Raw genomic sequence first — 21,669 nt, 5'->3', positions numbered from 1 at the left:
CAATTTATGTTTGGATTTCTAGAAAGCTTACCCATTCATTGTTAGTACATTTTTTATTTGAAAGTCAAATCTTGTAGGGTCATTTTTCAAAATTTTTTTGCCAAATTTGATTTCGCATTTCTCCATTTTACCCTACGCAAATGCACGTGAGGCAAGGGGGAGGGTTGAGTTTTACTTACTTTTGAGCGTAAAATCTCAAAACAAATCTGCTGAAAACAAATCTGCTGAACACAAATTCTCAACACTTAATTGAAGAAACAAACAAAATCATTGATAAGAACACACCTTTAAAAACAATCAAAAACAATCGCAAGCATATCAAGCAAGACCCTTGGATAACAGCAGGACTTTTAAAATCAATAATAACCAAGGACAATCGTTATAAATTCTTCATGAAAACAAAAGACAAGGAGCTTAAAAAAGCAAGATTTGCAGCTTTCAAATAGTACAAAAATACCCTTAGTAAAACACTCAGACACAGTAAGAGCCAGTTTTTTTAAGAATGGGGCAGTTTGGGGCAGTTCCAATAGTTTGAAACTTAGATTTTTTTCATTTTTGGATATGTTGTTAAGTACAATGAACTGAGTAAAATCCCAAAATATTTTGGTCTGAAAATCCATAATGGCGGATTTATGCCAATTTGAAGTTTTTGACATTTTTGGGCATTGCACTTAAAAAGTTTTTTGATATAGAACCATGCTTTCTCAAATCAAAATGGGGAATTGATTTTGGGTGATTCTGAAACTATGGCCAGTAAACTATACAATTTTCCAAAAAAATTAAAATTTTCAAAATGGTAGCTGGGGTTATGACGTCACAAAAACACTACAAATTTGATTTTAGGGGTATTTTAGAGCCATCTGACCTGTCCCAGGGGAGTTTCTTACTGCTCAAAATAATATTTTCTGGTAGTTTAGTCCCTGGTCTATTCATTTGAAGTGATTGCAATAAAAAATTCCGGCCCTACTGGCCCCTAGAGGCCCGAAAAGCCAATAAGGTCTCAAAAAAGTACCAACTTTAGCCCAATTTTCCTAGAAATCCCAACATTGTCTGACCTCCAACTCTTCTATTCCTGAAAGACAACCGCCTGGTCTCTTAGGATCAAAAGAGAAACCTATGTGACCTCCTACCATTAATTTTTTATCTTGATTTAAAAATTTTCTTAACATCGCTTGAAAATGACTAAAATTTGGGATATTTTGGCCCATTGGCAAACTTCAAAGGGGTCTAGGTCACTGAATTTGTTATAATATAAGGGCTATGATGAATCTTTTATATAAAAACAATGAAACTAGGTGAAAAAAGTTGTCAAATGTGCTTTTTTGGGCCAAAAAGGCTTTTTTTTCAATTTTTTGACTAGAGCTGAGGTCATTCTATTGCAACCAGTAATTGGCAGTTAGAAAGTAAATTTTATCTGAAAATCATGATTCCTCATCACATTCCAGAAAGGTTTCTAGGAAAATCAAATATGGTACTCTTCGAAAGCTTATAGAGGCTGAATTTTCACTCAAAGGCGGCTTCAAACTCCCCTGACCCCCTTAATTTTGTAAAATTGACTTAATAGTACATTTTTGGCTGAAATTTTTGCCCAAAATGAGTACCCATTGCTACTTGATTCTTGATTTTGTGAAAGCATCCTATAGATAGTTCAAGAATTTATCAGAAGTTGGAACCTTTTCTTTTCTTTTAAAAATTAGGGCTAGCTCAAAGTCAGTTTTAACTCTAAAATCCTAAAAATCTTGACAATGTTGCTTAAAACAACAATTTTTGCTCAAGATTGAACAGAAAATGAGCCCACTCAGATAATAAAATCTTGGTTTTTGGAAAGTTTCATGGGGATAGTACAAACATTAATCAAGATCTTTACCTCCTGATCTACCATTTAAGGATCAAGTCTGTCAAAATGTGCTTCTAAACTCTCAAATCTTCAAAGGTGAACTTTACCAACCCCATAAAACAATTTTGCTATCAGCCTATTTGCTCTTAAATGCAGTTAATGAGCCCAAAGTTCAAATTATCCAAAGAGAAGGAAAGGTTTAGGAATATTTTGTACTTTTGGACTTATCTCTAAGTATTTAAGGGCAGAAAGGTTGATGGCAAAATTGTGTTATGGGGTTGGTAAAGTTCACCTTTGAAGATTTGAGAGTTTAGAAGCACATTTTGACAGACTTGATCCTTAAATGGTAGATCAGGAGGTAAAGATCTTGATGAATGTTTGTACTATCCCCATGAAACTTTCCAAAAACCAAGATTTTATTATCTGAGTGGGCTCATTTTCTGTTCAATCTTGAGCAAAAATTGTTGTTTTGAGCAACATTGTCAAGATTTTTAGGATTTTAGAGTTAAAACTGACTTTGAGCTAGCCCTAATCTTTAAAAGAAAAGAAAAGGTTCCAACTTCTGATAAATTCTTGAACTATCTATAGGATGCTTTCACAAAATCAAGAATCAAGTAGCAATGGGTACTCATTTTGGGCAAAAATTTCAGCCAAAAATGTACTATTAAGTCAATTTTACAAAATTAAGGGGGTCAGGGGAGTTTGAAGCCGCCTTTGAGTGAAAATTCAGCCTCTATAAGCTTTCGAAGAGTACCATATTTGATTTTCCTAGAAACCTTTCTGGAATGTGACGAGGAATCATGATTTTCAGATAAAATTTACTTTCTAACTGCCGATTACTGGCTGCAATAGAATGACCTCAGCTCTAGTCAAAAAATTGAAAAAAAAGCCTTTTTGGCCCAAAAAAGCACATTTGACAACTTTTTTCACCTAGTTTCATTGTTTTTATATAAAAGATTCATCATAGCCCTTATATTATAACAAATTCAGTGACCTAGACCCCTTTGAAGTTTGCCAATGGGCCAAAATATCCCAAATTTTAGTCATTTTTCAAGCAATGTTAAGAAAATTTTTAAATCAAGATAAAAAATTAATGGTAGGAGGTCACATAGGTTTCTCTTTTGATCCTAAGAGACCAGGCGGTTGTCTTTCAGGAACAGAAGAGTTGGAGGTCAGACAATGTTGGGATTTCTAGGAAAATTGGGCTAAAGTTGGTACTTTTTTGAGACCTTATTGGCTTTTCGGGCCTCTAGGGGCCAGTAGGGCCGGAGTTTTTTATTGCAATCACTTCAAATGGATAGACCAGGGACTAAACTACCAGAAAATATTATTTTTAGCAGTAAGAAACTCCCCTGGGACAGGTCAGATGGCTCTAAAATACCCCTAAAATCAAATTTGTAGTGTTTTTGTGACGTCATAACCCCAGCTACCATTTTGAAAATTTTGATTTTTTTGGAAAATTGTATAGTTTACTGGCCATAGTTTCAGAATCACCCAAAATCAATTCCCCATTTTGATTTGAGAAAGCATGGTTCTATATCAAAAAACTTTTTAAGTGCAATGCCCAAAAATGTCAAAAACTTCAAATTGGCATAAATCCGCCATTATGGATTTTCAGACCAAAATATTTTGGGATTTTACTCAGTTCATTGTACTTAACAACATATCCAAAAATGAAAAAAATCTAAGTTTCAAACTATTGGACCTGCCCCGCTCTTAAAAAAACTGGCTCGTAAAACCATTTACTACTATAAGAGCATGTTTTCTACAATTATATAAAATAAAAGAAAGCAAAAGAATATATAAAATAAAAGAAAGCAAAAGAATATATAATTCAACCGTTTTTCTTTTCACAGGTTGTTGTTGTGTATCCATATGCCTATTGTTATAGTAATTGCTGGAGTACCAAACTTTGCTAAAACTTTTTAGCACTTTTTGCCCGACATCTTGATTTCCATTTCGCGCGGACATGGAATATTTGATCCGATTTAGAGTATCGGATTTTTTTCGGAATAGGAGAGAGGGCGCGGTGCGAAATCGCCACATAGCGCCCTCTTACCCGAAGATACTTATCCGCCCACCGTGAGTATCCATCACATATCACACACTTCGTCGAATAAGGCCCAAGCCAAGGCCTTGAAGGCTGGCATCCACTAAAAGATTAGTACCTGAGGTTTTGTGGAGTCTTTCGATTAAGTCGATTTAGTTTGTTCATCGTGGCGGAAACCTGTATAATATAATACCTTCAAAATTGCCTTCAATTCAAAGATGACTTCACAACCCCAGCATGGAGGAAGAGAAGATCTCCAAACAAAAAGGAATACCCTCTAATGGAAAGCATTAGCCCTGGTCATCGAATCTACAATATCATCATGGTCGAAATCTATTGATAATTAATTAAGCTTATTTATATTTCCTCGTTGTTTTTCGAAATTTGGAATTCGGGCGAGAAAGTCGATTCTGGGCTATCTCTCAAATTTAATCAGATATTTCAATTTGGCTCGGATTTATAGACCTCCAGGCTATATATTATGAGCCTTATTGAATCATTTTTGAATGATACTAAGGTCTCAAGTCTTACCCTATTCGTACTAGGGGGGGGGGGCTCTTTCTGTTCGGAGATCAAACTATTGGTAATAGCTCCTGAAATAATAGAGCTTTTGCCGTGAAATTTTCTGTAAATTCCTAACTTTTATTTAGCTTCAAAATTGACACCTAAAAATTTTCACACCTTGAGCATGATGACATCTCTGACAGTAAGGTGTCACAAAAATTGACACTTTTCCAATACAAATTTATTTTTAATGTCAAATATATGGTTCAAACCGTAATTGCTAATTGATTGAATATTTAGGATATAATAAGCATTTTAAACTCAGGCAACTTTTTTCTAAAGCTTTTGTTAGAATACAATAGCTATTTATAAGAGCAAAGGAAATTTTCGGTTTTTGCTCACTTTGGGCATAATGAGTGACGTCATCAAAAAAAATTTTGTCAAAAGTTACCTTACGTGACATGGATCTTGTGTGCCAAATTTCATCCAAAAAGACCCACTAGATCAAAAGTTAAGGGGTGGTACAGGAAAAGCCCCCCCCCCTAGTTCTGAACCGCCCCTAAAAGCCTAGGTTGAATAGGATTAAGTCTCATGTTAAAACTCAGAGTTAAGACTCTGCCCTTCCAACCTACTTTAGAGCACTTACAAATCGAATTGTGGTTTCAAAATTTCCCGGTTGATTTCCCTTTTTTCTCAAGAGAATCTGCCCAGGTTCGGACCACTTTTCACATCACAATGGAGGGTACTCTTCAAGAAAATAAAGGTTAAAATATGAACATGGTGCGAACAATTTGAAGCAAAAAGGACCAAAAAATATATAAGCCTGAACATCCGGGGGGACACTTGATTCAAAAACGACACCAATTAGCCTCCGTCTCAGAACGCGGTCAGAAAATTTTGCGGATAATTTCACAGCGAAAATGCATCCAGTGAAATGTAAGTAATGTATCATGATTCAAGTCGACTGACATAATTATACACATAATACATGTTACAAGTTCTGCCTACGGATTCTCAAGCTCAGCTATTATAAAACTATTACATGTTAGTAGCAGACCCGACTGACCAATGTTATGTAGCAGGTTGAAACATGAGTTTCTACTGGAAAGATACAGTTTGTTTTCAAGTTAAATCTTCAAAATAAAGCAAACTGTGTGGGTTTCTTTACTTCCAAACAACCTACCAATAGTTTTGGAACACTCCATAATAAAGGAAGATGGCCTCTTCTTGTGGATTGGCTTTCTGATACCCCATATAAACACGATGTGACATGAAAGTGAAGAGACATGATTTGTGGGTTTTTGTTTGATTTGTTGACTCATATATCTCATGGCAAATGGGATAGCAAATGACTTTTCATGTATTGCTTGGCTCTACATATGATACCTCTAACTTTGAACACTTCCAGAATGTTGAAAAAAGCATTTTACCAGATAAGTTTCAATTATAATTTTCATGGAAATTTTTAATCGCCAGATTTGGCTTGGCGTCAGTTTTGTTTGGTTGATGTTTGGTATTGTGATCATTAAAAGCAATGAAATGCCACACAGTCACTCTACGCATGATGCCTCCAGCCATGTTTGGTATTAGAATGTTGGAAAAAAACATTTTACGAGAAATTGTTGATAGAAATTATATTAACTTATTTTTACAATTTTGGCGGTGTGGGTTTAGTTGGTTGATAATGTTTACACTGTGGGATGGTTTCCAAAAAACTGTCATATTGATTATTGTTTGTTGGAATTGATTACCAAAAAAATTAAGAGAACCTTTTTTTGATAAATACTTTATTTTTTTTCATGAATCGAAAAAACCGTGTGGATAGTATGTCTTGTAGTAACCAATGCAGTGTCTGTTTTCAAATTTTGAAAGCTCTAAACCTACTGAATCTGTGAATTGAAGCTCTGACTAGCTCTATGTTTAAAACTTTGAGCCATGTTTTTTTCTTTGTTGCTAATAGATAGATTTTTTAAATTGTCGTAATGTAAATTTATGGTAAAGTTTTAGTTTTTGAGTTTAGTTTATCTACAGCAGTATTTTTTCAGTAATCCTTTCTTGTAAATATAGTAACATTTAACCAGACTCACTGCCCTCATTATATTCAAATTTGTATTTTTTTAGGACTGATAAGTACATATTTTTAAACACCAAAACAAAGCAAACAACATGCCAGTTCTTTCTGGACAAATATATATGTATACTTTATTGTGTGCTTTGAGTTCTATTTTAATCAACCCTCTCAACTGCTGATCTTTCAACTATCATTTAGGAGTATAGAATGGGCTTCCATAGTACCATTTCTCTAAGTATTTTGTGCAAATTTTCAACAAAGAATTAGACTTCTTGACTGTCCTTGTCCCTTATGTTAAAGTTGTTCTGATGGAGGACATTGCTATTTTTGGTAGCCTTCACATATCAATAAGGAGCTTTGGTGTAAATGTTTTTTCTGATGAAATCATACTAATCTGAAACTATTAGGCCTTTATGAACTTTCTAGAACAATAATCTTGCTCCAATCTTGAGAAACACTGGAAAAATAGGTTAGCATTCCCTGCCATAATTTCACAGATTTCCTCTGCGACTCTGCTTTCTGCTTGAAAACGCTGTCGTATAGCCGAAAACGAAAGTGAGACTGTGAAAACGTCCGCAAATTCGGGCCCAGTCCTCTTCCGAGACGGAGGCTAATGCGTGCGGCCCAAAATCAGGCCTTTGATACCGGACCGCCTTACAGTGCAGAGAAAATTTTGCAACATTTGAGCAAATTTGAGCGAAAAATCTACCCTTACGGTGCATTGTCTTTTTGACCATTTTTTGACCATTTTCAGGCAAAATACCTTGGAAGAAATTTTGGCGGATGGTCGAAAATCAGAGTGGAATTTAATTTGGCGGTTACCTTAATTTAGAAAACAAATCCGCCAAATTAAGTGCCCGCCAAAATTTCTTCCCTTAAGGTATATGATCAGATTTTCGAAGTTTTACACCCTTTGAGTAAAGTTTTTCTCATCTTGGCTGATTTTGACCCTTTATAGTGCACTTGAAGAAGCTTGGAAAATATACCCTTAAGTTGAGTCTAGTTGAATCTAGTTGAGTTGGCAAGCTATCGCAAAGTTCCCTACTGACATAATCGTTCTGCCTTTCATTTCTCACAATTTTTCTGAAAAAGCAAATCAGACATGATCCGCAACCTCCTCTAAGCCAAACCGTGAAATATATCTACTTTGCGAGCGTTTTTCTACAAGATCTTGTATTAAAAAAAACTTTGTCTTCACAGCTCGAATTTATTCGCGCTGTGATACTCACGGTAGCCGCACGTATGGTAGGTCATTTACCTTGAGTGCCCCCCCCCCCTCCGGCCTGAACAAAACCTACTGGTTTTTACAAAAAAAAGTATAAAAGGTAATTTGTATCACACTTAATTTATTCTATTTCGGTTACCATTATACAAACTAAAAATCCTATTTACACATAGTTGGTATTAAAAACAAAATATAAAACACGCTAAGAAAAATTAATTTAAAATCGTTGAAATATGTCTGCGTCTAGCTTATTACAGTATGTGGCCCCCAAAACGGCGATCAAATTTGAAATTTCTCTCAAATCTAGAGGAAAAGAGATTTTACAAAAATTTTTGCTGCATGAAAACCTTTAACATCTCTACTTTATTTCCTAGAAGTTCTTTTTCAAAATTTTCAATTTCAACAATATTTTTCAATCGCTTAAAGATAGGTAGCTTTTTTCTAATTAGCCTCCGTCTCGGAAGAGGACTGGGCCCGAATTTGCGGACGTTTTCATAGTTTCACTTTCGTTTTCGGCTATACGACAGCGTTTTCAAGCAGAAAGCAGAGGAAATCGGTGAAATTATCTGAATTATGGCAGGGAATGCTAACCTATTTTTCCAGTGTTTCTCAAGATTGGAGCAAGATTATTGTTCTAGAAAGTTCATAAAGGCCTAATAGTTTCAGATTAGTATGATTTCATCAGAAAAAAACATTTACACCAAAGCTCCTTATTGATATGTGAAGGCTACCATAAATAACAATGTCCTCCATCAGAACAACTTTAACATAAGGGACAAGGACAGTCAAGAAGTCTACTTCTTTGTTGAAAATTTGCACAAAATACTTAGAGAAAATGGTACAATGGAAGCCCATTCTTTACTCCTAAATGATAGTTGAATGATCAGCAGTTGAGAGGGTTGATTAAAATAGAACTCAAAGCACACAATAAAGTATACATATATATTTGTCCAGAAAGAACTGACATGTTGTTTGCTTTGTTTTGGTATTCAAAAATATGTACTTATCAGTCCTAAAAAATACAAATTCGAATATAATGAGGGCAATGAGTCTGGTTAAATGTTACTATATTTACAAGAAAGGATTACTGAAAAAATACTACTGGTATGTACTACTGATTAACTAAACTCAAAAACTAAAACTTTACCATAAATTTACATTACGACAATTTAAAAATCTATCTTTTATAGCAACAAAGAAAAAAACCTTGCTCAAACAGTTAGTCACACTAGGAAATTAAGCTTTCAGAAAAAACAACATCAGTCATCTACAGGATGTATTTTAACAACAAGGATGAGAGTTACCTGAATCAAGTTCAAGATCCCAAGACAATCAATTAAAACTTGAAAACTTAAAATGAGACAAAATGACAGATTGCGAACGTGCAGCAGCCAAAATATCAACCAACCAAATTTTGTCATTCAATTCCCGAGACAGCGCTTCGATTTTTAAGGCCTTGTTTATACGCTAAATTAAAAATAATTCCGCACATGTAAATGGGACATTGTTTGTGGTCCGGCAAAATTTCCGGGAAACAGCCTACCCGGCGGTGCGCGGATCTAGGTGGGTTCCGCCTCCCCCGTAGATCTTTTTCTTGGGAAGTTGATCTTCAAATTAGTTTTCAAGGTTGGCTTGGCTCAATTTTTTTCATCTATGGCTCAAATTTTAGGCAATTTCTCAAAGTGTTTGAAAATGTTAATTTCATTAAAAAGCGCCGGGTTATTTTTTCATGAATCCCTTTAAAAGTTTTGCGGCGCATTTTTTTGCTTGAGAGTCAAGTAAACGATATAGCACTTTCGCAGCATTAATCTTTGATATGCATTTTGGCGGGACGCTAGTGTGACTAACTGTCAAAGTTTTAAAAACAGAGCTAGTCAGAGCTTCAATTCAGTAGGTATAGAGCTTTCAAAATTTGAAAACAGACACTGCATTGGTTACTACAAGACATACTATCCACATGGTTTTTTCGATTCATGAAAAAAATAAAGTATTTATCAAAAAAAGGTTCTCTTTTTTTTTGGTAATCAATTTCAACAAACAACAATCAATATAACAGTTTTTTGAAAACCATCCCACAGTGTAAACATTATCAACCATTATCAACCAACTAAACCCACACCGCCAAAATTGTAAAAATAAGTCAATATAATTTCTATCAACAATTTCTCGTAAAATGTTTTTTTCCAACATTGTGATACCAATCATGGCTGGAGGCATCATGTGTAGAGTGACTGTGTGGCATTTCATTGCTTTTAATGATCACGATACCAAACATCAACCAAACAAAACTGACGCCAAGCCAAATCTTTCGATTAAAAATTTCCATGAAAATTATAATTGAAAGTTATCTCGTAAAATGCTTTTTTCAACATTCTGGAGGTGTTCAAAGTTAGAGGTATCATATGTAGAGCCAAGCAATACATGAAAAGTCATTTGCTATCCCATTTGCCATGAGATATATGAGTCAACAAGTCAAACAAAAACCAACAAATCATGTCTCTTCACTTTCATGTCACATCGTGTTTATATGGGGTATCAGAAAGCCAATCCACAAGAAGAGCCATCTTCCTTTATTATGGAGTGTTCCAAAACTATTGGTAGGTTGTTTGGAAGTAAAGAAACCCACACAGTTTGTTTTATTTTGAAGATTTAACTTGAAAACAAACTGCATCTTTCCAGTAGAAACTCATGTTTCAACCTGCTACATAACATTGGTCAGTCGGGTCTGCTACTAACATGTAATAGTTTTATTATAGCCGAGCTTGAGAATCCGTAGGCAGAACTTGTAACATGTATTATGTGTATAATTATGTCAGTCGACTTGAATCATGATACATTACTCACATTTCACTGGATGCATTTTCGCTGTGAAATTATCCGCAAAATTTTCTGACCGCGTTCTGAGACGGAGGCTAATGGCCCCCAAAACGGAGGTTTGCAATTTTAGCGATTTCTCGAGATATCTTTAAGCTTTAAGATATGAATACAAAATTTTGACCATAGTTTTGAAATATGATTTAGAGGGTTTTGGGCATAAATCTATTTGATAAAATTTTTACAGTATACCCCAAGGTTGTCAAAATGCAGGTTTGGGGCCCCCAAAACGGAGGTGTAGTTAAAATCAAATTATTAAGCCCAGTGGTAATAGGGGGAAAAACTATAAACATATTTGTGTTTTCCCTCAAATTTACGACCCGATGGATGTAAAATTTATGATTTTTATGAAATATTTCAAGATTTTCGATATTGCAAAGTCCAAACTGAAAATTTAGAAATTTTCAAAATGACAATTTTGATTTAACAACGTCTTAATCAATTTTTTGAAAACAAATCTCTTTTGAAAATAGTTCCATTCATGTATGGAATAAGCTGTGAAAATTTTAGAAAAAAAGCTTAACTGAAACTGAAAATATTAAGCTTTAAAGATATTTTTCTCCTATATTTTGCAAAAAAATGACAGAATTTGCCGTTTTTCCTGATTCAGCAAAAAATAAAAATTTTTATATATAATGTTAATTTTTTGTTATAGACTATTAACTCAAGGTGATAGGAGAGAATTCCAAGATTGTTTGCTTTTTCTCATATTAAGAATTTTCGGTTTTGTCAATGCTGATTCTAGGGCTCCAAAATACTGGTTGACCTTCAAGATGCTATATCTTTTACCCAGCATCTAAAGTCACAGATGTATTTGCATTTTCTGAACGGCATTAGGTGTAGAAAGTTTCCTATACCCCGTTTTCATAACTCATTTTCAATATCCAAGGAGCTAGAGTGAGTTATATGCAATTTTTATCTAATTTTGGTGTTAAAATATTTCCTTTAGACGCGAATATGTTATTTTGAATCTGTCTCAAACCAGCAAAAACATGCTCATTTTTAAGTATAACCATCATTCTTTCAAAATAAACAAAAATCGTTTAACTCTGATAAATCTACAAGTCAGAATCTTCATTTCAATGAAAACCTCCGTTTTGGGGGCCATATAGTGTAGCGACTTTAAGTAGATTAAATTTCGAGCAAAATATTATTTCCGAGAAAAAGAAATTTGTCCCGCGAAAATGTCTGCTCGAAAAAATTAGTTCACTTAAGAAACTTAAGATAATAAAAATATTAAAAATATAAAATAATATAATAATAAAAAATATTCAACTGATCATTTCCTTAATCCATCGAATAACAAAGCAAGGCGTATAAAGGCTTGGGGACACGAGAAGTTTTTTTTTTGCGTTGGTACAATGCAACATGCTCTATTCTACCAACACAAGGAAAAAGTGCGTGTCCCATGGTTTCTTTTTTTGTTTAATGAGACAAGAAATGAGGGAAATACCCAAAAGACAAGCTGATTTTGTCATGAGGGAAGCACAAATGTTATTAAAAGAAAAATGGGTTGGAGACACGAAAAAGCGTTTCAGGTTGGTGGGATGGGGCATGTTGCATTGCACCAACGCGAAAAAAAACTTCTCGTGTCCCCAAGCCTTAAGTATTACTAAAACAAAGCAATTTCAATAGTTTGCAAATTATGTCAGAGCCATGTCAGAGCGAAACTACACAGTATTAAAACAGTGACCTATATTACAGTAGAAATGAAGTAATAATCCTCAGTGAATACAACACGTTTTGCTGTTCTGTCGTTTGAGTTTCAGTCGACTATCATTCGCCTTATTATTCGGAGGATCTGCTTCATTTGTTTGATTTAGTTCTGATGAAGGAATCTCACCAGAGTTAACATCTGTTGGTGGTGCCTGTTCTAATAACTCTGTTTCTTCAGCCTCCCTTTTCGTTGGCGGTGTTTTCGTTATCGGTGATGAACAAGATTCATTGGAATCTAAAACCTTTTGTCTATCATATTCTGTTGAGATTGCTGACACCTCACTTTTCGGTGGAGCTTGGTCATTCTTAAATGCTGTTTCCTCCTTTATTAGCGAAAGAGATTTTGGTGATTCTGAAGGCTTCTGTTCAACATAATCTGTTGAGGTTGTTTCTGTTTTTTCGGCTTGTTGTTGCAAATTTGGTGATTTCTCTTCTGGTTCATTTGGACCAGGTATTGAATATTCTAACCCAGATGATGTGATTTCTAATATAGGTTCTGGCGACGATAGAGCGTGACTACCACTAACCATCAACATTGAATCTTTTACAGAAATAATTGAACGGTCATTTGCGGAAACAACCATTGCACCATCAAAAGCTAGCGGTTGGAGTTTCTTTCTATCACCATAAGTCTCATCGCCCCATTCTCGAAGCTCCAATATATTAAATAATGTTTTAAAGGATGTAGCTGTGGTGGGTTTTAAAAATAAAATATTACTAACCACAGACGCTACATTATCAACAAAGCGCTCAACAGAAACTTTACCATCCTTGTTACACCATTGTTTATCGGCTAGTGAAAACAAGCAGAATGATAGTTTCGGATACACCGGCATTGCAGGCAATTCACCGAGAATCACTGGGCAGGCTATGATATATTCTTTGAATCGATGTCTGTACAAAGCAGTATTGAATTGCTCCATGAGGAAAACATCCTCAAAGAATGACTTGCCAAGAAACGACACGACCAGGCGAGTTTCATCAAACACATTTAAGCGAATCGTTTTTTCGGCCTTGTTAGTTACCAGTAATATTTTGAGACACGGCGCTTTACAAAGAAGCCTTTCTTTTAATGATTCGACAATCGTTACATGATCTTGATGGCTTATAAGAATGACATCGTACCCGCTTTGAGATGAATCTAATTTTTCCTGCATATCACATTCTTTAGTGAAGTCTACATCCGGTATTATGGGATATTTACTACGAGCAAACTCACTTCGGAATTTAGAAGTAACATTATCGATGGTCAAAATGTCACGTTCACTCAGGTATAAATCTGAAATAAAATAAACGATAAATTAAGAAACGTATAACCCTCGTGTTTCATGAACCTCTCTCGTGCGGGGTAAATCACTAAAAGATTATCGAGATTTGTGATTTATTTTTGATTATCAGGTTTATTTTTTTGTGAATTACTCTTATGTTCCAAATAAACGCGGGGGGGGGGGTCGAAAAACACCAATTCCAAAAGTCAACCGTGGCGGATAAACATTTTCAAAATTATTAAATCAGGGACCCTGTCAGAAATCTTCAGAGCTTAAAAAAAGGGACTCTGGCCCGCGGCGCGTCCCCGTACCCAAGCGACCTCCCCTGGGCATGTAAGATACTTACAGTTGTCGAACTCATGATCCATATACATCACAAATTTACTTAAGTTCGCCGGATCCTTGGCCGTAAAATCGAACATGTTTTTCTTGCTTCCACACCAAAGTGGCAATTCTTGAAAATCTTCTAACCGAACTCTAAATAATCGTAGACTGTGAGGTAGAGTATGATCCATCGAAAGGCTTTGAGCAAGGTTGAATTCTTCTTGACAAACTTTGGATTGCAGATAGGTTTTTGAGATCAATGCTATCACAATCCTTGAGCTCTCTAAAACAAAACAAAAGTGATTTTGATAAGTCAATATAATTCTTAAGAAATAAATCTCAATCATTCTTTCTAGAATATTCTCACTCAAATAATCATATCCGTCCTATTGGACTAGTGAGAATCCTTTAGCCGAAGAAACTCAAATATGATTAATCTAAGATTGTTGGAAAGAATTGTAAATTGAAATTTCATGAACCGAAACTTGGCATGTGCTTAGGCAACACTTAGTATACCATCTTCCAAAACTAGAAATATGAATACAATAAAATCGTTTACTTTTATGGAATATCCTATACCCAGACCCCATTCTTGATATTCGATTCGATTTAATATTTTTGTTGATTGACACACCGCTTCAAAATATTAGGCCGCCATAATATAGGTGGCATAGAATTAGTGCTCTGCAATGTTTCCCAGGCGTGGACTCCGGAAAAATATCGAAAGACTTACACAGATCAGCCAAATAATTTTTTTTTTCAAATCCTTTTAGTTATTTGAATTTCAAAAACTTTTATTTCGTAGGTACTTTGCAATAAGTTTTTATACTTTACTTTGCATCACTTAAGAATTAAAAAATAGGCCAGCGGGTTCGATCTGCTACAACCAATAATGGCCACCAAGTTTTTTACGCCATATTTATTGTTTATGCGTAAAGATTACATCATGAATATCAAGAATTAGGACCCAGGACCCTGTTAGGACCTCGGACCTCGTCCCCTTTACTAGTTCTGGAAATTATTTTCAGAAAAGAAATACTGTCTTTACCAATACTATGATATAATTTGGATTGCCAAGAATGACCAGCTTTTAGTTCATCTTGATCAAAGAATATCCTCCAATGAGGTTTCTGCTCTTTGATCACGTGATACACTTTCAATGCTACGTCATAATTTTGATGTGAATATGAGATGAAGAGATCGTAAGCGTTTTCTAAGGAGATTTGTTTTGGTGAGTGTTCTTGTTGTTGTGTGGTTTTTACATCTTTGGTAGGTTTCTGGTCAACACAGAGTGTGCTTAAAACGTTTTGGATAGATGCTTCAGAAACAGGCCTAAAGAAAATAACATCAAAATTTTTTGAAATACGAACCATCTAATTCGGGCTGGCACATGACATTGTTTCAACATTACGAAGTTAATATGATATATTTTAAAGTTTTCAAAAGTTTCAGAGAACACGAATTTTTTTTAGAGAGTTAGATGATTTGTTCACAACTATTTCAAAATAATTTTCCGTGGGGAAAGTATCGGGTTTAATACTAAAAACTGTCCACTAACACTGGAAAAAGCTACCGGGTGCACCAAAAAGAAGTATACAACTTTGTCGTGATATTGTGAGCTTCAGGATTTAAACTTTTTGTTCATTCTTTTTTTATCGCATAGAGGATGCTCTAACTTGCATTTTGAGCTATCATACATTAGGTTTGAAAAAGTAATTCGAAGATTATTTCAAAAAAACTGACTTATTTTTAATGTCGAAATTTCAAAAAATCATCAAAAACAGCGAGCAAACTTTTCTCTTGGCACTTACCTTCTTTACACATAAAAATACCAAAAAATGCAACTGTGTTCATCAAAACTCGTTATGGAATTTAAGAATATGGTAAAACAAGCTATTCCCATGTGGAAAAATATTTTTGGTAAAGCTGAAAATCTTTTTTGGAAATCTCCACCTCTCGGTGTGGTGTGCTACGCGAGAAAATTTTTGAAAAAATAAATCACCATTCCTCAACTAGTTGCTCAAAGAACTTGGGTCTGCATTGAGTTTGCTGATGTTGGAAATATTCATGACGTGTAAATAAGATAGACAAACCGTTGGCAAAATATAAGATAGGAGAAAAAAGAATCAAAAAGACAATGGAATTGTGTTTTTGTCATTTTGTCTTATTCATAGCGTGATTGGGCTTTTTCAGAAAAAAAATTTACCCCCACTTGTTGAGGATATTTAATTTTCGAGGTATCGAACTGCTTGGATATCCTACTTTATTAGTAAAGACCCCTGGATATCCACTCTTAAAATATGCTCAACCTCCTGGATATTCTCTCTTAAAAAGATGCTTACCCCCTGGATATCGTATTTTTTACTTGAAAAGACACTTAACCTTCTAGATATCCGCTCCCTTGTAGATATCTAACCCCCTGGATATCCAATTTTGAACAAAAATCGTTAACCCCCTGGATATCCGATATCCTCAACATGGTGGACACGGACTATTTCTGGAAAAGCCCATTGCTGTTTTTAATGATTTTTTGAAATTTCGACATGGAAGAAAAGTCAGTTTTTTGGAAATAACTTTCGAACTACTTTTTCAAATTTAATGTATAATAGCTCAAAATTCAAGTTAGAGCATCCTCTATACAATAAAAAAAGAATGAACAAAAAATATAATCCTGAAGATCACAATATCTTGACAAACCTATATACTTTTTTTTGGTGCACCTTGTATATCCGCCATCTTTGATCGGAGTTTTTTTTTAAGTGGTGCCCGGAAAGAAGGCATTGTAATGCTGAAAATTAAAGTTTAACGGCACTACATCATCCAAAGTATTCCAGGAAAAGTAGATCTAGCACTCTCGATGCATTTACAACGCTATTGATTAGTGCTACCATTAGGGTAGGTACCACTTTTCAGAAAAACTCCGATCAAATATCTTGCTTGGCCGGGATTGAGAAAGTTTTATCCAGGGTATATAAAGATCAGTAGTAAAGCTCACTGTTAGTAGCATCGTGAAAAACATTTGACAATACTTTTTACCTTGCGTCTATGTATTGAATCAGCCCCATGTAAGTTGGCATGTTTGATATTTCCTCTATGTAAATGGGGGCTAAGTAATTGCGTCGTGTGTTCCGTGCATAACACATACCAATGTTGTATTTCTCAATACACGCCACGTCGTCCATAAAGTTTGGACTTAACAGAACGATCACTCGGGCACAAGTAGACATTGTCTAGAAAGCAAAAAATCGGATATGAGAAATTTACCGGATATTCTCTGGCATTTGTCATAAACGAGTCATAGCGAGTTTTGTGTATCAGAGGATATTGAAGGCGACAGTAAGTAAAGTCGATGAAAAACAAAGTCAGTAGTTGTTGTAGGGCTCTTGTCTTTGTTCACCTAAACAGACGACGGAATATTGGTGTTTTTTACCGTCGACGAGCAAAGTGGACGGCGATTTTGAAGACATGTTCACTTTTTATACTGTCTCCTTCGATTCATCTCGAATACATCAAAATCGCTAATAAAGCCTTTGCTACATGCGATATAAGGTTGTTAGCTGAAGGGACAATAAAACCTGTTCGAGTCAATGAGACATTCGAGTTATAGAGGTTCGAGTTAAAGAGACTCCACTATAATTCCTTTGCTGCACGGAATACATACAAGGTTGACAAATATGATTAAAAAAGAAAAGACTAATGAGCATTTGATAACAATTTGGGTTATAAATTTCAATACAATGTTTAGAATATTTAGCAATACAATACAATACACTGACCTCGTAAATGTGGTCCTGGAATGCTTTCTCCGGGTCAATCTTTTGCCGTTCTTCGTGAATTTTATAATTCGGTTGTATTTCTTTGATAGATTTGACGACCATTGCAGCTACTTCATCGTTTCCAGGTGCATAAGTCAAATAGAAGTCATACTTGAATTCATTTTTCTAAAAATGATGTAAAAAATTGTTATTTCTTTGGCTTGTAACACATACTGAACACATTTCGATTCCCAACTTTTAAATAAAACTTTATACCCAACCTCGTCCCCGTGTATCCCAGGCTTTATTTACGTTACTGATTGCATTGACGCCAGAGAGACAGCCAGAGAATATATTTTCTAGCGCTATCAGTAAGCATAAAAAAGCTGATAATACGCATCAGGGAACGAGGTTGGAGTTCTCCTCATCGAAAATCTTCCCGACGAGAAATATAAACAAATGGACGTCTAGTTGGTTTCTGATCGCTATCTTAAGCTCTTTACTAATTTTTGATCACGTAACCAAATTTTTCACTTTGGTTATCTTATCACTTGGTCATCCTTAACGAAATCAATTTGAAATTTATATGAAGGAAGGTAGTTGATAATAATACAAAATGGATATCTGTCCTTTGCACTAATCTAAGTGTGTATTTTTCAACGGTAGAAGCTTCAATTCTAACGAATAATTATATACCGCTGATGAACAACAATTGTGCTTTCAATTACCTTTTCAACGAAATATTATTTATTAGATGTAAGGCATCAGTTGGAAAAGGGCAAACAAAAAATATCTCAAAGCAAATGAACTTTGATTTTTAAACTTACATTTTTCATCGCTAGCTTGTTGGTTTTTTGCCTCATTTCTTCAAACAGGTCCACCAAAATTTTGTTGACTTTCGATACCTCACTTGTGTCTCGCTGATACAAAACTATTTTCAGTTCTTTCATTGGGAGACCAATTTCCATCCAATGAATAGAAGCTTCCACGATCAAGCGAAGCATCAGTTTTTGATTATATCTCTGCAGAAAAAAAGATTGGAATAATTAAAATGAAGCAGGAGACAGGGATCACATTGCAAACATTTCAGACATGAAATCTCTCTGCTGAATCATTTTTCCTTCATTTCAGCGATTGTAGATTTAACGAAGATTTTTGCCAGAGCTACATGCTCAAAGACAACCAAAAGTACCCAAAAGTAATTAACAACAGAAAAAAGATCAATAAAGATGCATGATCATCAAAAGATGATCCAGTAGTGTTTCATTGGCTAAGCTAAGTTAGTCGAGAAAAGTAACTCATATTCAATTTATGAAGCTTTAATTTCTTAACATTAGCAATTTGCTCAATATTACAATGAAATTTAAAAAGCCGAACGATATTTTTTCGATCAAAAACATTATTTTTCACCGGGGTGAATACAAAAATACAGGGTTTTTACGAATTAATCACCCCGCTCGATACCCAACGCTAAATTTAATCAGAAATGTAAATCAACTTTAAAATAGTTTGCTCACCATACCTGATTTCCAGAAGACAATAAAGGCATCATAACGCTTATCGGTTCTTCTTTAGATAGAGATACCAGTGAACGGAAGACTTCACTAACTGTCGAGGGCGGCTGGGCGTTCTTTTTGAAAGATCCTATACATTAAAACGAGAAAAAAAAAACATAACAGAAATCCTCAAAACATTAGAATCATTTGAGTGGTTTTATTTCCATATCAGCTACAAAATTTCCTAATTTGTTTTTGAAGATAATTTCCTATTACTCATTCGAATTTTTGGGACACGGGTTATTTTACTAAAGCTGCATTTAAATTACTGAATGGAGGCAAGATAAATAATCAATTCTTGGTGATCAGAGCTACCAAATTAAAATTGGAATCTTTTACAGCTTGGCTGCTTGGCCGATTGAAATTATTTAAAATTGTTACAAAAATTAACCTCAGTATTATAATATCTAATGATAGGGGTCTGTCAGTTTTTTCCAAAGTAAGAAAAGTCTGCTATCATAAAAGAAAATGTTCGAATGTGTAGGTAATTCCTTACGCAATCCGAAATTTTGTTTCTGTACTTATTGGTGGAAGTTACATGTTAAACTAAAACAATCGTTATATCAAATACCTTCAAAGCACATAATCCGTTTGAATTTCGACTTTTTCGGTAATTCATTACTCCACCAACAAGATAAAAGCTTCCTTTGGTCTTCTTCTTTTTTCTTGGCAAGTTCCCGAACTCTAATACCCAGATCATTTTGTAAGGCTCCTATTACAGTGCCATGGACTGGGGTATAATCACCTAAAAAGAGCAATAAAATTAATTATTCCTAATCATTAACTTAATAAGTCTTCCAAATTAGATAATACAAAGAAAACAAGATATCAATATAAAATAAACAAATATTAATTATTTCCAAAAGCGGATTTTCACATGCTCACATAATTATTTTCTACGCATTTTCAACAAATAAAATTATTACATTAATAACGCTAAGATTTTTATTTTTTGAGATTTCAAGTCCTATATTAATGGATTTTGAAAAACGTTTTTCCCTGAACTTGTTTTTAAAAGTTCGCAATTTTTCAACTGTGTTGTTTTTTCCAATGAAAGGTTGCACTCCTAAAGTTTCTTCAAGTTTCTACTAATCACAATCATCAGATGTATAAAAAGATGTATTTAATTTTTTGTAATCAGGCTAAAAATTTGTTCAAAAAAAAACTCAAACCAGGATATGCAGAGATAACCAGAACATCTACCACATCTTCACATTTTGTAATACTTCCAATACACAAGTTGATAGAACCCACTCCTTCTTTGGTTTGAACATCAATAGTGCTGCAGTTAACTAATGCCATTGAGATTTTATTTCTATTTTTGGTAACAATAAATATAAAACATACTTTATGATCAATTACCTCTTTCAATTTCAGATAAACCTTTAGGATCAATCTGTCAGTGAGCTTAACTAGATTAGTTCAGATCAAAACTACAAATTTTCTAGACAGACTAGCTCTAACACTCTAAAAGAGCATCTAGAAACATGAAAACCAGAATACGATTCTTCAACGGGAATCAAAACTATAAAGTGACAATCAAGCAAAGGATTTTCTGTCAAGATCCTTGTATATAAACATTCTATAACTTCCATTGTCAAAAGAATCTGCTGCAGCTAAGTTCTACCATTTCAGCATGGCGCCTGTAAGCTTCCGCAGGGAAAATTCTAGTTGTCATCAACGATCCTGTTGTTTTGTTTCCGCAGAAATTCTAAGTCCCGAATAGCGTGGATATTAAATTTACAGACCAGAATAATCAACCGTGGTAGGGTGGTTACCCAATAAGATACTATTTACTTGATCGGGAAACGATTTGATATTTTTTATCAAAACGTATCCTCTTTGGGATAAGCTTTTTAGACTTGATCTTCAAATCTTCAAATGAAAAGGAAATTTTTGAGAAAAGGGGAAGCTATAAAAGGCACCTCATAAAATATATTAAATCTAGATATCGATTGACCAGAGGATTTATTTAAAAGTTCACCGCAGTGGAAAAATTTAAAAACAAGAAAGACATATATCGAATTGCTTTGCATACAAAAGTTTACGGAGTTTGATATAGGATGCGTTTTCCAATTGGGTAAATAATAGTGGTTATGAACGAAAAAGAGTCTCACAAGCCAAAAGAAAGGTTTTTTAAACACGCCAATTATATGACTAGCACTTGGAGAGCCAATTTGGTTAATTTTGTTTCCCGCCCGTATTTCATAACAATACGCACAACAAGAAATCATAAACTTACGTCATGAGTTTATTCTGGTCTGTAAACTTTTAATACCCATGCTCTTTGGGACTTAGAATTTCTGCGGAAAAAAAACAACAGGATCGTTGATGACAACTAGAATTTTCCCTTCCAAAGGTGTGAAAAACTATAATCTATCAATCATTTTCTCAAGCGAAGAGTGTGCATAGCAATTATAGGTTTTAGGATAGTGTTGCGGATCATCAGTAGATGCTACTCGCTACTTTCTTTATTTGTTGCCCAGTTA

The 21,669-nt window shown here is 34.6% G+C and overlaps 1 protein-coding gene across 1 annotated transcript; it reads right to left on the bottom strand.

Moving 5' to 3' along the window:
• Nucleotides 1–11,843: 11,843 nt before the first annotated feature.
• On the bottom strand, nt 11,844–20,914 carry LOC136822152 (uncharacterized). The gene is made up of 9 exons (XM_067078393.1): nt 20,353–20,914; nt 19,752–19,925; nt 19,147–19,268; nt 18,452–18,646; nt 17,646–17,810; nt 16,906–17,099; nt 14,918–15,201; nt 13,892–14,152; nt 11,844–13,556 (listed from the first exon to the last, which is right to left on the bottom strand). The coding sequence occupies exons 1-9, from the start codon at nt 20,480–20,482 to the stop codon at nt 12,286–12,288; spliced, it is 2,796 nt and encodes a 931-aa protein (XP_066934494.1). The 5' UTR covers nt 20,483–20,914; the 3' UTR covers nt 11,844–12,285.
• Between the last annotated feature and the right edge of the window lie 755 nt (nt 20,915–21,669).

Source organism: Clytia hemisphaerica, unplaced genomic scaffold (assembly GCF_902728285.1).
Source record: "Clytia hemisphaerica strain Z4C2 unplaced genomic scaffold, Clytia hemisphaerica genome assembly, whole genome shotgun sequence".
NCBI classification, from domain to species: Eukaryota; Metazoa; Cnidaria; class Hydrozoa; order Leptothecata; family Clytiidae; genus Clytia; species Clytia hemisphaerica.
The sequence above is the reverse complement of the archived record's forward strand: the minus strand, read 5'-3'. Positions and strand labels throughout refer to the sequence as shown.

What these genes read in the sequence shown, in the direction of transcription:
- LOC136822152 (XM_067078393.1), bottom strand. Translation starts at nt 20,482, where the DNA reads ATGGCATTAGTTAACTGCAGCACTATTGATGTTCAAACCAAAGAAGGA. An exon ending in TCCAGGACCACATTTACGAG is followed by an intron (nt 17,100 to 17,645) that starts GTCAGTGTATTG and finishes TTTGCTTTCTAG; the next exon opens with ACAATGTCTACTTGTGCCCG. An exon ending in CAAATTATATCATAGTATTG is followed by an intron (nt 14,153 to 14,917) that starts GTAAAGACAGTA and finishes GTTTTGTTTTAG; the next exon opens with AGAGCTCAAGGATTGTGATA.